The sequence below is a fragment of the Coregonus lavaretus genome (genome assembly GCF_964263955.1).
Source record: "Coregonus lavaretus genome assembly, contig: HAP1_SCAFFOLD_1511, whole genome shotgun sequence".
Lineage (NCBI taxonomy): Eukaryota > Metazoa > Chordata > Actinopteri > Salmoniformes > Salmonidae > Coregonus > Coregonus lavaretus.
In genome coordinates, this window is record NW_028162560.1 from 62,267 (window position 1) to 76,882 (window position 14,616).

Consider the following 14,616-nt stretch of genomic DNA (forward strand, 5'->3'; position numbering starts at 1 on the left):
CATACATACAGACACACATCATAGGCACAACACACATGCCAGCGTGTCTGCCTAAAGAGAGTGACCCGTACATGGAAGTGTCCTGCTTACACAAGGAAGCTGACACTTCCAAGTCAGTGCATGCCTCGGTGTGCAAAGAGTATCATAGTACACACATATGCACGCAAGAGACGCACACAGAAAAATATGCCGTCGATATAAATAAGCTTCATATTAATGACAGTGTGTGTACACACCAACGACACAAACAACTACTGACAATGTTTTTAATCCCGATGAGATCACCAGGTTAAAGAAATTATGACAAAGAAGAAGAGAGTAGACTAAGAAGAAAGAAGCTCTCTAAGACAGAAAATAAGTTGTGTTGTCAGAGGGGAACGCAACAAAGGGACACACACAGATACGCTCACTCACACACGCACGAGCAAGCACACATTGGGGCAGTTCTCTAATTGTGAAGCACATGTTGTGAATTAAGACCCTGGAATTCCGACTTCACATAATCTAACTCTGCTGGCCGCTCAGAAACACACACACACACACATCTTCAGAGGATAAATGCCCACAGATGGAAGATACACAAAGAAGGAGAAACTCTGAAACTTCAATGCCTGCCCTCCACAAACACACCCAGGCCAGACAGAAAGGTATATTCAATGAGGTGTATTGACAGTCAACAGCCCCTCCATCACCTTCATATGAAGGAATAATCACCATTGTCTTCAACATACTGCTGATGAGAAACACAGAACTGCAGAGAGCTGGGGAAATCCCAGATGTGTATTTGTGTGTTTTTATATACAAGTGTGTGTGTGTGTGTGTGTGTGTGTGTGTGTGTGTGTGTGTGTGTGTGTGTGTGTGTGTGTGTGTGTGTGTGTGTGTGTGTGTGTGTGTGTGTGTGAGAGAGCTTGAGGAGGCCCAAATTGAGTTACGGGAATTCCTTTGCTCTTGTATCGGTCTCAGCTTTGGGTCGAGTTTCCTCCTAAGGCCTCACAAACTGACTGTGTGTGTGTGTGTGTGTGTGTGAGTGTTTGTCAGATAAAGCTCTCCTTTCTGATGTGTTCTCTCTGATCGTGTTCTGGCAGTAGGAACCTAAAGCCAGTCGTTCTCTTGGGGAATAATTTCAGTGCGACAAAGAAATAGACTCTGTGGGAGGCCAGATAGCTGCAATCCAATCCTGCTGGGCACCATCAACACAATGGTGTGTGTGTATCAAATCAAATTGTATTTGTTGCGTACACAGTTTAGCAGATGTTATAGCGGGTGTTATGCAAAATGTGTGTGTGTGTGTAAGTGTTTTTTTTTATTCTCTAGAACTGGTTTTAGCCTAACAACCAGTAGTAGTAGTAGCTGAACATACTGATCAGCCAGTAGACAAGGAAATGGAGAGAGGTTGGGGGAGGTGTGTGAAGAAAGAGTAACAATGAGAGTGACTTGTGTGTTGATGTGGAAATGGGTGTTACACTGAGCTACAATGCAAAGACACTCCTCTTCATTAAAACAATAGGCCCATGTGTAAAACCTACCTCCCATGGGACAGAGGGGGTAGGGGGAGAGGGCATGAAACCGATTAGTTAAAATCTTTGGCCTCATCCGTATAGTGCAGATTTTGTGTGTGTGTGTGTGTGTCTGTCCCTCCCCCAGCCTAACCCAGTGACCCTTCACCCCTTACCTCTGACCCTCAGCTAAAAAAAGACCCAGAGATGGGAAGTGTGTGTGCTGGGGGTGAAAATAATGACGACATTTCAATAGCATAGCTCCTCCTTTGGACAGAGCTGTGTGTGTGTGTGTACACATCCAATTTTCCATCAACATTGCTTACACAGCATGACAGAGCCCATGAGAAGAAGAGATGACAGGGATCTGACAGATACGCACACACACGCTTATCAGTAAGGGAGTTTGATAAAGCTGAAACGCGGTGCACCGGGCTATGGCCGGTGATGTGAATGGGCAAAAGCGGTGAGGGAGGAGAGCGCCCTTCTCAAATCAAGCAGTAATCTGCGCCGCTCGGTCATGTTGTCAACAAGGCATGCGTCATTAAGAAACATTTTATATAAAACATATGTTTGAATTTTCAAACTAGTTTGTATTGGGAAGGCAGATAAAGCATGTGAAAACCCAGAATCCTACTCATTACTCCTGCATTACTGCTTCACCTATTGTGGTCACTTTTGTTTTGTCAGCCAAAACGGGGTAACTGGCTCACGGCCGGGATTCCGCCCGGTTCCAAAACCAATGCAATCAAAGCTAACCCGGTTCACCCGGGGCATTAATCTAATCCCCTCAGTGTGTGGGCTACTCCATCTTACCCAACCAAGTAGTTATCATATAACGGAAAAGATGTTGACCACAGACAAGCTGACCACCATGACGACTAACTATAAAGCACAACAACATTCTAACGGCAAACCCTTTATCCTGCAATGAATCCATAAATCAATCTGACCAACTGAAATCATTATTTGGACTAGTAGTGAGCCCTATTTTTAAAACATAATATTACCCATTCCCAAGCTGCAGAAGTTTCATTTATATTGGAATTTGTGTCTTAGTGGTGAATTAAAAGCATGAAATCATATTACACACATAGAAATAGGAGAGAAACTCTAGCCATGGCAAATATTCAGACCAGCAAGGAACACAATGACATCACAATGACTTTCTGTTCAATAGATATCACTATAGAGCAGGGGTATTCAACCTTTACCCTATGAGGTCCGAAGCCTGCTGGTTTTCTGTTCTACCTGATAATTAATTGCACCCACCTGGTGTTCCAGGTCTAAATCAGTTCATGATTAGAGGGGAACAATGACAAAACGCAGTGGAACTGGCTTCGAGGTCCAGAGTTGAGTTTGAGGGCTATAGAGTATGGAGTCATTGATCAGTTGTGAGGAATATGATTAAAATCATTCGTATGCATATTTGTTCACTAACATTTTGACAAAGTTTTCAAACAGGTAGAGTTAGTGAGACCTAGTCTGTGGAATTCAAACTCTCCCTTTCTCTCGCGAGATGTTACATTTTACATTTATATTTACACTGAACAAAAATATAAAAGCAAAGTGTTGGTTCCATGTTTCATGACGCACAACAAAAAAAAAGCGTATTTCTCTCAAAGTTTGTGCACAAATTTGTTTATATCCCTGTTAGTGAGCATATCTCCTTTGCCAAGATAATCCATCCACCTGACAGGTGTGACATATCAAGAAGCTGACTAAACAGCATGATCATTACACTGGTGCACCTTGCGCTGGGGACTCTAAAATGTGCAGTTTGGTCACACAACACAATGCCACAGACCTCTCATGTTTTGAGGGAGCGTGCAATTGGCATGCTGAATGAATGTCCACCAGAGCTGTTGCCAGATAATTGAATGTTAATTTCTTTACCATAAGCTGCCTCCAACATCGTTTTAGAGAATTTGGCAGTACGTCCAACCGGCCTCACAACCGCAGACCATGTGTAACCACGCCAGCCCAGGCCATTCACATCCGGCTTCTTCACCTGCGGGATCGTCTGAAACCAGCCACCCGGACAGCTGATGAAACTGAGGAGTATTTCTGTCTGTAATAAAGCCCTTTTGTGGGGAAAAACTCATTCTGATTGGCTGGGCCTGGCTCCCCAGTGGGTGGGCCTATGCCCTCCCAGGCCCACCCATGGCTGTGCCCCTGCCCAGTCATGTGAAATCCATAGATTAGACACTAATGAATTTATTTCAATTGAACTGTAACTATCGTTGAAATTGTTGCATGTTGGGTTTATATTTTTGTTTAGTATAAGTCATTTAGCAGACACTCTTATCCAGAGCAACTTACAGGAGGAGTAGTAGGTGGCTTCACTCTCATGCGTACTGGTGTGTGTGTGTGTGTATTCTGGACAAACAGCATTCCCGACACTAGATTTTCTGCCCCACCCCCCAAACATTCCCCACTCTCCGATCCAAGACTTCCAAGAGGGGAGTCGGTTACACGTGTGTGGTGTGTGAGTGCACGCTCACACACACACACACACCACACACACACTAGACACATAGCTGTCCATTTCCAAACAACTCACATTCCACATTGGCCTGTAAAAGAAGAGACCATCCCCACTTGAATACCAACCAACCAACACTTTACACTACTCAACTCTACCCCCAACCCCTGCCTCCAACTCCAGTGTGTCGTGTGTGTGTGAGTGTGTCTAGTTTGTCTGTGTCTAGTGTGTGTGTGTGTGTGCATATAGTGAGTGTGTGTGTGTGTTTGTGTGCATTTTTACTTGTGCATATAGTGTTTGCGAATGTATGTGCATGGAAAGGGGGCAGTGTGTGTGAAGCCATCTGGTCAGTGCGGTTGATGGTGGTCCAGAGTCTCTATAGATCAAAGGGGAACGTTTCCTCTTTGTACTGATCTTCCTCATCTGCGTACAGACCCCAGTGTGTAGGGCAAAGGTTGGAGAACTGGGTCACTGTGTGTGTATCTGCCCTCAGGGAGAGGAGGGGTGAGGTAGGGTGAGAGGAGGGGTGAGGCAGGGTGACAGGAGGGGTCAGATAGGGTGAGAGGAGAGGTGAGGCAGGGTGAGAGGAGGGGTCAGATAGGGTGAGAGGAGAGGTAGGGTAAGGCAGGGTGAGATGAGGGGTGATGTAGGGTGAGAGGAGGGGTGAGGCAGGGTGACAGGAGGGGTCAGATAGGGTGAGAGGAGGGGTGAGGCAGGGTGACAGGAGGGGTCAGATAGGGTGAGAGGAGGGGTGAGGCAGGGTGAGAGGAGGGGTCAGATAGGGTGAGAGGAGAGGTAGGGTAAGGCAGGGTGAGCTGAGGGGTGATGCAGGGTGAGCTGAGGGGTGAGGCAGGGTGAGAGGAGGGGTCAGATAGGGTGAGAGGAGAGGTAGGGTAAGGCAGGGTGAGCTGAGGAGTGATGTAGGGTGAGAGGAGGGGTGAGGCAGGGTGAGAGGAGGGGTCAGATAGGGTGAGAGGAGAGGTAGGGTAAGGCAGGGTGAGATGAGGGGTGAGGTAGGGTGAGAGGAGGGGTGAGGTAGGGTGAGAGGAGAGGTAGGGCAAGGCAGGGTGAGATGAGGGGTGAGGCAGGGTGAGAGGAGGGGTGAGGCAGGGTGAGAGGAGGGGTCAGATAGGGTGAGAGGAGAGGTAGGGTAAGGCAGGGTGAGATGAGGGGTGAGGTAGGGTGAGAGGAGGGGTGAGGCAGGGTGAGAGGAGGGGTGAGATAGGAAGATGAACACTAGAACTAATCATCAGCTGGAGGACTAGAGGCAGAGACATCACAGTTCAAACACACCATTGAGTGAGTCATTACTGGAAAACAGAGCCCTTACTGGCAATGTTATGTGTATGTATGATGTGTGTGTATATGATGTATGTGTGTGTGTGTGAGTCACTCCCTCCAACAGAAGCCATCTGGTAAACAATACCTATAATAATGAGTGAGGACAACGAAGACTTGCTTTTAAGTAATGTTGCTCTTGTGGAATGTCTCTCCTTGACCACTACAGATATCACAGTAACCAAGTTCCAGTTGCATGTTTTTTTAAAATGTTTTTATTGGTCGCCCTCTCTACTCCCTCGCCGAGCCACTAGTCTTCTCTTCCCTCTGCCTATGGGTTCTATGCTGTCAGCGAAACATATGTGGATTGAGATGCCTCTCCCTCTGGCTGGTGTGTACAGTGCACATGCCTGCCTGTGTCTCCAGGGAAGTAGGTGAAAAGCCACTGAGCTCGTCTTTGAACTCCAGGCCATATGGCCCTCCGTAAGGCCCTGGCTACGACACACTTACTGTAATACTATTACACTGTGTTTGTGTGGTGTGTGTGTGTGTGTGTGGTTACTACACAGATAATGCTATTACACTGTGTTTGTGTGGTGTGTGTGTGTGTGGTTACTACACAGATAATGCTATTACACTGTGGTACCAGGGGGTCAGGGGTAAGGCTGCCTGGTATCACTCAACTAGCTGGCATTACAGACAGAACTGCTGGGCTTTAAACAGTTTATGTTGGTGTTTGTTTTTGACATGGCTGTGTGTGTGTGAGTGTGTGTGTGTGTGCACAGAGTGCTAATGTGAGAGGGTCTAAAGTCCACACCTATGGCCATATGAAGACCAGCTGTAAGGACTAAGCCTATAGCTGCAGCGTAGTGATTTAGGGAGAACAGCGTAGTGAAGCAGTGCTCAACCCAGAAACCCTGTGGATCCACAGAGTGAAGGCACTACCTCCTGTGCCATATACTCTAGGCCCAGACCTCATTATCATTTGAATGTGTGTGTGTATGTGTGTGCAAGTGTGTGTCCCTACCTCGTTGTCGTGGTTCTGACAGAAGCTCATCCTGTCCTGGAACAAAGGTAGCAGTGAGAAGTTGTAGTGAAAGGACTGGGCCAGGGAGACGCCCACACCTCCCCCTCCTTCTCCAACTCCTCCGATGGGGCTGGCCTTGCCTCGATCCGCTTGGTGCTGGTGCAGGCTCTCAGCCAGCCTCTCGATGAAGTGGTCCTTGGTCAGCCGGACCCTCTGGTGGGCGCGGACGCAGTTATCACACAGGTACTCCTGGCAGTCCAGGCAGTGGGAGCTGGCCGGGTTCCCCTCGTCACAGGAGCTGCATTGGGGCTCTCCCAGGCGGTGTGGGCGGAGGAGCCCGCCGTGGGGGTGGTGGAACCCGGGTATGGAGCCCACACCGACCCCCCGGTGGTGGCCGTTCGTATTCTGGCCGAGTTGGAGTTGCTCCTCGGTGCTCACCACCACGTCCAGAAGGTTACTGAAGAGGAAGTTGGAGGAAGGGAGGGAGTCCACTCCGGCTTCGGAGATGGAGACCTTCTGATTGCAGGTGGGGCAGCAGAGTTTGAGAGGGTCCCCAGGGCTGCGCTGGCCCTCCAGACACTGCCTGCAGAAAGCGTGGAGGCAGGGGAGAACATGGAGGCGCCGGGAGGAGGAGGACGACAAGGAGGAATGAGAGGAGGAGGATGAGGTGGAGGAGTTGGAGGAAATAGGAGTGGAGGAGGAGCCGCAGAGCTCCTTGCAGAGAGGACAGGTTTGCAGGTCGGAGTCTGAGAATGAAGCCATCTGAGGGGTTTTAAACAAGGCTACACTTTATAAGAACATCCACTGAGGTATTACTGAGGTATTCATTTGGGATACATATGTTTGTTTCTCCCCTTGTGTTCTCTTCTGTGGAAAACAGGCTGAGGTTCTTGAGGTAGATATGTTGTTTTTTACAGTCAAAATAGACATACATAGGATAGGCCTATAGGTGTTATCTCAAAAAAATAACCCTCAACTGACGCCAGATATGCAAATAAAGGCAGCCCTTTCATAAGATTCTCTTCAAATCAAATTAGCAATATTCATTTCAGTTCACAATGATTAAATCTCTTTACTTGGATATGGCTTTAGAATAATCATTATAGGCTACTCACTACAATTATGGCCAACTTTACATAGGCCTAAATCTATTCTCTTTTTCTGGGGGGATGGGTTATTTTCATGAGGGCATGTCCAAAAGAGCCACCTTTAGAGTTGACTGGTTTATGTTTATTTATTCGTTTGTTGTTGTTATTGTTTTAGATGTCGCGGCATGGCGGGTTTATAGAATAATCCGAAAACAGAATGTGTACAGGATCCTCCGCAAAGTGCCCAAAGCTCCTTTTCTCCTCTCCAACCGACACAGCATCACACCACTCAATGTCCAAATCTTTCGTCCCGTTTCAGAGTCAGTGTTGTTGGCTCTCTCTAGTCATCACTCGGGGCCCTCTCCGACGGCGTCAGAGGCTGGCAGAAGGCGGTGGTTGTGGTTCGCTCTCTCTCCACCGACAAGACCGTAAATTATTCATCAAAGCATTGGCTCACCAGCGACTCGATCTCATTGCCGCTCTATAGGTCCGTTTGGCGACAAAATAACCCCAACCGTCTCCTTTTTTAAACCCCCACTTCTTTACGCACAGTCCCACAGTCGAAACCAGCTCCAGGCACGTATGTATTTACGTATGCGTATCCCCCTTCTTTCTCTCTCCCTCCCTCCCTTCGCGAGGAGGAATGCACAGGGCTTTTCCACGCGCCTCTCTGGAACCTTGGAGGAGGAAAGGCACGAGCCTCCGAGTCACTCAAATCGCATAAACCTTAAGGAACTCAGAAGGTGCTATGGAAATGCCGTTTTATAACGATTCTGTAGGCCCAATCGGTCTGTCTGTAGTTCTATTTTCCGTTCTGGTGAACGCGCTCTGAAATATAAACACAGACACATACACAACACGGTGCGGTCCTATTGCTGGCCGCGCGCTCGTCCCGTCCTGTTTATGGGCGCGTGTTGCTGACTGATCCTCCAACCGCTTTAATCCTACTGGGAGGAATGGACACACTTCCGTCCTGGCTGGGAGGAGGGGAGGGGAGTGGAAGAGAGAGGAGGGGAAACGGGCAGGGGCTTGGCTTTTTGCTTGCATGGGGGCGAGGGGCTAGGGAGGCTCAGGCCCTTGTGATGGAGGTGTGTGCCATATGCTCAGGCAAATTCAAATTTCAAAAAATAAATACAAGTTTCCATTTACATTTTACATTTTAGTCATTTAGCAGACGCTCTTATCCAGAGCGACTTACAGTTAGTGAGTGCATACATTTTCCAGACAGGTGATTTATAATGTTATTTATTCCCCGACTCCCAGTTTGGAGGGCCTCTTGTAAAATAATTTAGATGAATGAATGTGTTGTAGCCTAGCCTGTTGTAATAACAGTTTATCTTTGTTCCATTAGAAGCACCTGTCTTTTTGTACACATTTATGCTAAAGTCACTGATCGATGGGGTCCATGGGGAGACTTGAATCCCCTGTAGATTTACTTATTTGATATTCCCTAAATCTCCCTGTGTGTGTGTGGGCACATGTGTGCATGTGTCAGGGACGGACTGGCCATAGGGCAATTCTGGCAAATGCCAGATGGGCTGGTCCATTCTCAGCCCAGTGGGCCTGTCTAAATTGGGTGTTTTCCGCAAAATGATCACTATTTGGCTAATAATGGGGGCTTCAAGGAAAAACAATTGTCCGGTGTGGGGGCCTCAATAAATGGGCTGGTATGATATAAATGCCAGCACCAATTTCTGGTCCCAGTCCGTCCCTGTGTGTGTGTGTAGTGTGTGTGTATATGTGTGTGTGTGCACGCTTGTGTGAGTGTGTGTGTGAAGCATGCATATATGTGAAGTGTGTGTGTGTATGTGTGTTATGTCTGACATGACATCCTAGAAAGTAACCTTGACACAAATAACCAACAGGAGGCTTTGGCACAGTTGGCAGCAACACACTAACTACACGCATGACACGTACAGGTATATGATCGGCGTGTATGCAGCAGATGTGTTCCAGATAACCTCCATGTCTGACATGCCTTGTTTAAGAAGATAATATACTGTGTGTAGGTGCAGTATATACAGTATTAGGTACTGTATGTTGAAGTCAGAGTGTAATTCACTCTCCCATACATCAAATCAAATGTATATGCCACATGCGCCAAATACAACAGGTGTAGACCTTTCAGTGAAATGCTTACTTACAAGGCCTTAACCAACAATGCAGTTTTAAGAAAAAAAAGAGTTAAGTAAAAAATAGGGAAGTAAAACAATTATAATAAAAAATTATTAAAGAGCAGCAGTAAAATAAAATAACAGTAGGGAGGCTATATACAGGGGGTACCAGTACAGAGTCAATGTGCGGGGGCACCGGTTAGTTGAGGTAATTGAGGTAATATGTACGTGTGGGTAGAGTTAAAATGACTATGCATAAATAATAAACAGAGTAGCAACAACGTAAAAGAGGGGATTGGGGTGGGGTGGGGTGGGGGGGGGAAATGCAAATAGTCTGGGTAGCCATGATTAGCTGTTCAGGAGTCTTATGGCTTGGGGGTAGAAGCTGTTAAGAAGCCTTTTGGACCTAGACTTGGTGCTCCAGTACCGCTTACCGTGCGGTAGCAGAGAGAACAGTCTATGACTAGGGTCGCTGGAGTCTTTGACAATTTTTAGGGCCTTCCTCTGACATCACCTGGTATAGAGGTCCTGAATGGCAGGAAGCTTGGCCCCAGTGATGTACTGGGCCATACGCACTACCCTCTGTAGTGCCTTGCGGTCGGAGGCCGAGCAGTTTTCATACCAGGCGGTGATGCAACCAGTCAGGATGCTCTCGATGGTGCAGCTGTATAACTTTTTGAGGATCTGAGGACCCATGCCAAATCTTTTCAGTCTCCTGAAGGGCAATAGGCTTTGTTGTGCCCTCTTCACGACTGTCTTGGTGTGTTTGGACCATGATAGTTTGTCTTAGGTACATATTTGTAGCAATTGAGGTGGGAAAGCTGAAGCGTGGTTTGAACCAGCAACACTGTCCATGGGGCAAGTACACTACCAACTGTGCCATAAAGGTCCAGATCTCTTAGCATTGGCTGTAGTAGTAGCCTATTCCAATTAGCTCAGTTCAGACCGATACACGTATCTATGGAATAGGGCTGAATATGGAATTGAGCATTCGATTAGGAAAATGGGGGGAAATAATTAAAGAGGAGGAGAAAGGGTCATTTGCACAGTCAAAAACAGGAGAGAGGGCAGGACAGGGTTAGGGCATGATCATGGGATTGTTGTCTGAACTAATGATAGGGATCACTGGTAGAAACACTCTGGTAGAAATGCATTATGTAGAATAGGCATGCATCAGAAAGAGATATATTCTTTAGAACAGACATCATTTAGGATATTTCATATTGGGCAGACATAATCAGAAGAAATACTCTTGAGAATGTGCGTGTTCCCCCAAAACTCTTGGGCCCAGTTCCATTTCTGCTCCTAGACTCTTTCCCCAAAACTCTTGGGCCCAGTTGAATTTCTGTTCCTAGATCATTTCCCTTTAATATGGTTACTTCAACATGCACAGACAGACATGAAATGACTGGATTAGGGCGAGGCCAGACTGGTATACGACAGATACGTAACCATCCTAGACTGTTCGCTCTGCTACAGCACGGCAAGCAGTACCGATGCACCAAGGCTGGAACCAATAAGACTGTCAACAGCTTCTACCCCCAAGCCATAAGACTGCTAAATAGTTAACCAAATAGCTACCCAGACTATCTGCATTTACCCTTTTTGAACTAACTTTGTCTCATCACATACGCTGATGCTACTGATTATTATCTGTCAATTTATTCCTGGTTATATGTACATATCTACCTCAATTACCTTGTACCGCTGCACATTGACTCGGTACTGGTACCCCCGTGTATATAGCCAGGTTATTGTTACTCATTTTGTATTTATTATTACATGTTATTACTTTTCTATTATTTCTCTATTTTCTTTCTGCATCGTTGGGAAAGGCCCATAAGCGTTTCACTGTTAATCTACACCTGTTGTTTAGAAAGCATGTGACAAATAAAATGTGATTTGATCTGTTTAGCCAATTAGAAAAGAGGGCATTTTATATGTCTCACACTCCACACGTGCACAGACCAAAATTCATCCGTTCTAATTTGGTGTCCGTTCTCCACGCATCAGTCTGGTCTCGCATTAGTCTTAGAGTACCTCTCTAATGAGAGAACATCAAGCCAGCTCCAAATATTTTCTATGTATGACAATAGTAGAGGACACACTCCCTCTAGTGGAGCTTAGACAGCATTACCAGCTTCACCTCAATATAATAATTATACCACTTAGGAGGAGGATTACTTAAGATAATGTCAGAAGAGGTAAGGTTTCAGATGTTTTGGGAAGATGGGCAGGGACTCCGCTGTCCTAGCTTCAGGGGGAAGCTGATTCCACCATTGGGGTGCCAGGACAGAGAAGAGCTTGGACTGGGCTGAGCGGGAGCTGCCCTCCTGTAAGGGTGAGAGGGCCAAGAGACCTGAGGTGGCAGAACCGAGTGCTTGGTTTGGGGTGTAGGGTTTGATGGCACAAGCGGGGAGCCCTGCCAACATCGAGTTGCAGTAGTCCAGACGGGAGAGGACAAGTGCCTGGATTAGGACCTGCGGCGCTTCCTGTGTGAGATAGGGTCGTACTCTACATATGTTGTAGAGCATGAACCTGCAGGAGCGGGTCACTGCTTTGATGTTAGCAGAGAACGACAGGGTGTTGTCCAGGGTCACGCCAAGGTTCTTTGCACTCTGGGAGGGCGACGCTGGAGTTGTCAACCATGATGGAGAGGTCTTTGACCGGGCAGGCCTTCCCCGGGAGGAAGAACAGCTCCGTCTTGTCGAGGTTGAGCTTGAAGTGGTGGGCCGACATCCAAGTTGTGATATCTGCCAGGCACGCAGAGATGCGTGTCGCCACCTGGGTGTCAGAAGGGGAGAAGGAGAAAAGTAGTTGAGTGTCATCCGCATAGCAATGATAGGAGAGACCATGTGAGGATATGGCAGAGCCGAGTGACTTGGTGTATAGTGAGAAAAGTAGAGGGCCTAGAACTGAGCCCTGGGGGACACCAGTAGTGAGAGTACGTGGTGCAGACACAGATCCTCTCCACGTTACCTGGTAGGAGCGGCCTGCCAGGTAGGATGCAACACAGAGAAGAGCAGTCTCGGTTGAGTGACCCGTCTTGAAGCCTGACTGGTTAAGAAGATCGTTCTGAGAGAGATAACGAGAAAGTTGATCAGAGTCAGCACGCTCAAGTGTTTTGGAAATAAAATAAATAAGAGATACAGGTCTATAGGTTTTGACGTCAGACGAGTCGAGTGTTGGTTTCTTGAGGAGGGGAGCAACTCGTGCCATTTTGAAGTCAGAGGGGCGCAGCCAGTGGTCAGGGATTAGTTGATGAGGGAGGTGAGGAATGGGAGACGGTCTCCAGAGATGGTCTGGAGAAGGTAGGAGGGGATGGGGTTGAGCAGGCAGGTTGTCGGGCGGGCCGGACCTCACTAGTCGCAGGATGTCATCTGGAGAGAGGGGAGAAAGAGGTCAAGGGTAGTTCTGTGTGAGTAAGACCAGTGGACGCAATAGGCTGAGTGAATGAGTAGCGGATGTCGTGAACCTTTTTTTCAAAGTGGTTGACAAAGTCGTCTGCAGAGAGGGAGGAGGGAGGGGGAGGGGGTGGAGGATTAAGGAGGGAGGAGAAGGTGGAAAAGAGTTTCCTAGGGTTAGAGGCAGAAGCTTGACATTTAGAGTGGTAGAAAGTGGCTTTAGCAGTGGATACAGAGGAAGAGAAGGTAGAGAGGAGGGAGTGAAAGGATGATAGGTCCTCCGGAAGTTTAGTTCTCAATTTTTGCTCAGCTGCCCGCAGCCCTGTTCTGTAAGCTCGCAATTAGTCACTCAGCCACGGAGCAGGAGGGGAAGGCCGAGCCGGCTGGGAGGAAAGGGGACAGGGAGAGTCATAGGATGCGGAAAGGGAGGAGAGTAGGGTCGAAGAGGCAGAATCAGGAGACAGAAGGGAGAAGGATTTAGCAGAAGGGAGAAATGATAGGATAGAAGAGGAGAGAGTAGTGGGAGAGAGAGAGCGAAGATTGCGACGGCACAAGACCATCTGGGTAGGGGCTGAGTGGTTAGGGTTGGAGGAAAGGGAGACAGAAAAGGAAACAAAGTAGTGATCAGAGACCTGGAGGGGGGTTGCAGTGAGATTAGTAGGCAAGCAGCCTCTAGTACATTTACGTCATTTAGCAGACACTCTTATCCAGAGCGACTTACATTATTATTTTTTTCATACCCTCTGTGGGAATCGAACCCACAACCCTGGCGTTGCAAACACCATGCTCTGTCAACTGAGCTACATCCCTGCCGGCCATTCCCTCCCCTACCCTGGACGACGCTGGGCCAATTGCGCGCCGCCCCATGGGTCTCCCGGTCACGGCCGGCTACAACAGAGCCTGGATTCGAACCAGGATCTCTAGTGGCACAGCCTGCACTGCCTTAGACCACTGCGCCTTAGACCACTGCGCCACTCGGGAGACACCTGTAAAGATGAGGTTAAGCGTATTGCCTGCCTTGTGAGTTGGAGGGGATTGGGAAAGGGTGAGGTCAAAAGAGGCAAGGAGGGGAAAGAGTGAGTTGGAAAGAAATGAATTGAAGGCAGATGTCGGGAAGTTGAAGTCGCCAAGTACGAAGAGCGGTGAGCCATCGTCAGGAAATGAGATTATCAAGGTGTCAAGCTCATTGAGGAACTCTCCAAGGGCACCTGGTGGGCGATAGATGACAATAATGTTAAGCTTGAGTGGACAAGTGACAGTGACAGTATGGAATTCAAATGAGGAAATGGACAGGTGAGAGAGGGAGAAAAGAGAACATCTCCACTTAGGAGAAATTACCAGATGCTCTCGGACTATGAGAGAAAACATATTCAGATGAAGAAAGAGCAGCTGAAGTAGCAGTGTTCTCTGGGGTAATCCATGTCTCTGTCAGGGCAAAAAAGTTAAGGGACTGAAGTGCAGCATAGGCTGAGATTAACTCAGCGTTCTTCACCACAGAACGGCAGTTCCAAACGCTGCCAGAGACCTGGAATTCCACATGGGTTGTGCGCGCAGGGTACACTAAATTAGAAGGGTTGCAGCCAAGGGGTGGGGAGCGTCTGTAAAGCCTAAAGGGAGAGGTGCGAACAGGTATAGAAAACACACACATAGTTGACAAAGCTACAAAATAGCAAAATTAGATAATCTGTAAATAACTAGGTAACATAGTCAAGTGAGAGAGTGGT

At 47.7% G+C, this 14,616-nt stretch overlaps 1 protein-coding gene across 1 annotated transcript in view; it reads right to left on the reverse strand.

Annotated features, from left to right (window-relative positions):
* The window catches only part of LOC311119159 (E3 ubiquitin-protein ligase TRIM71-like), a gene marked incomplete at both ends in the record, with an annotated part of 37,812 nt that extends 30,764 nt beyond the window's left edge, over positions 1–7,048 (reverse strand). Inside the window, one exon of the mRNA XM_084193901.1 lies at positions 6,287–7,048. Coding sequence (XP_084050027.1) covers positions 6,287–7,048 — 762 coding nt within the window. The remainder of the gene's footprint in view (positions 1–6,286) is intronic.
* Between the last annotated feature and the right edge of the window lie 7,568 nt (positions 7,049–14,616).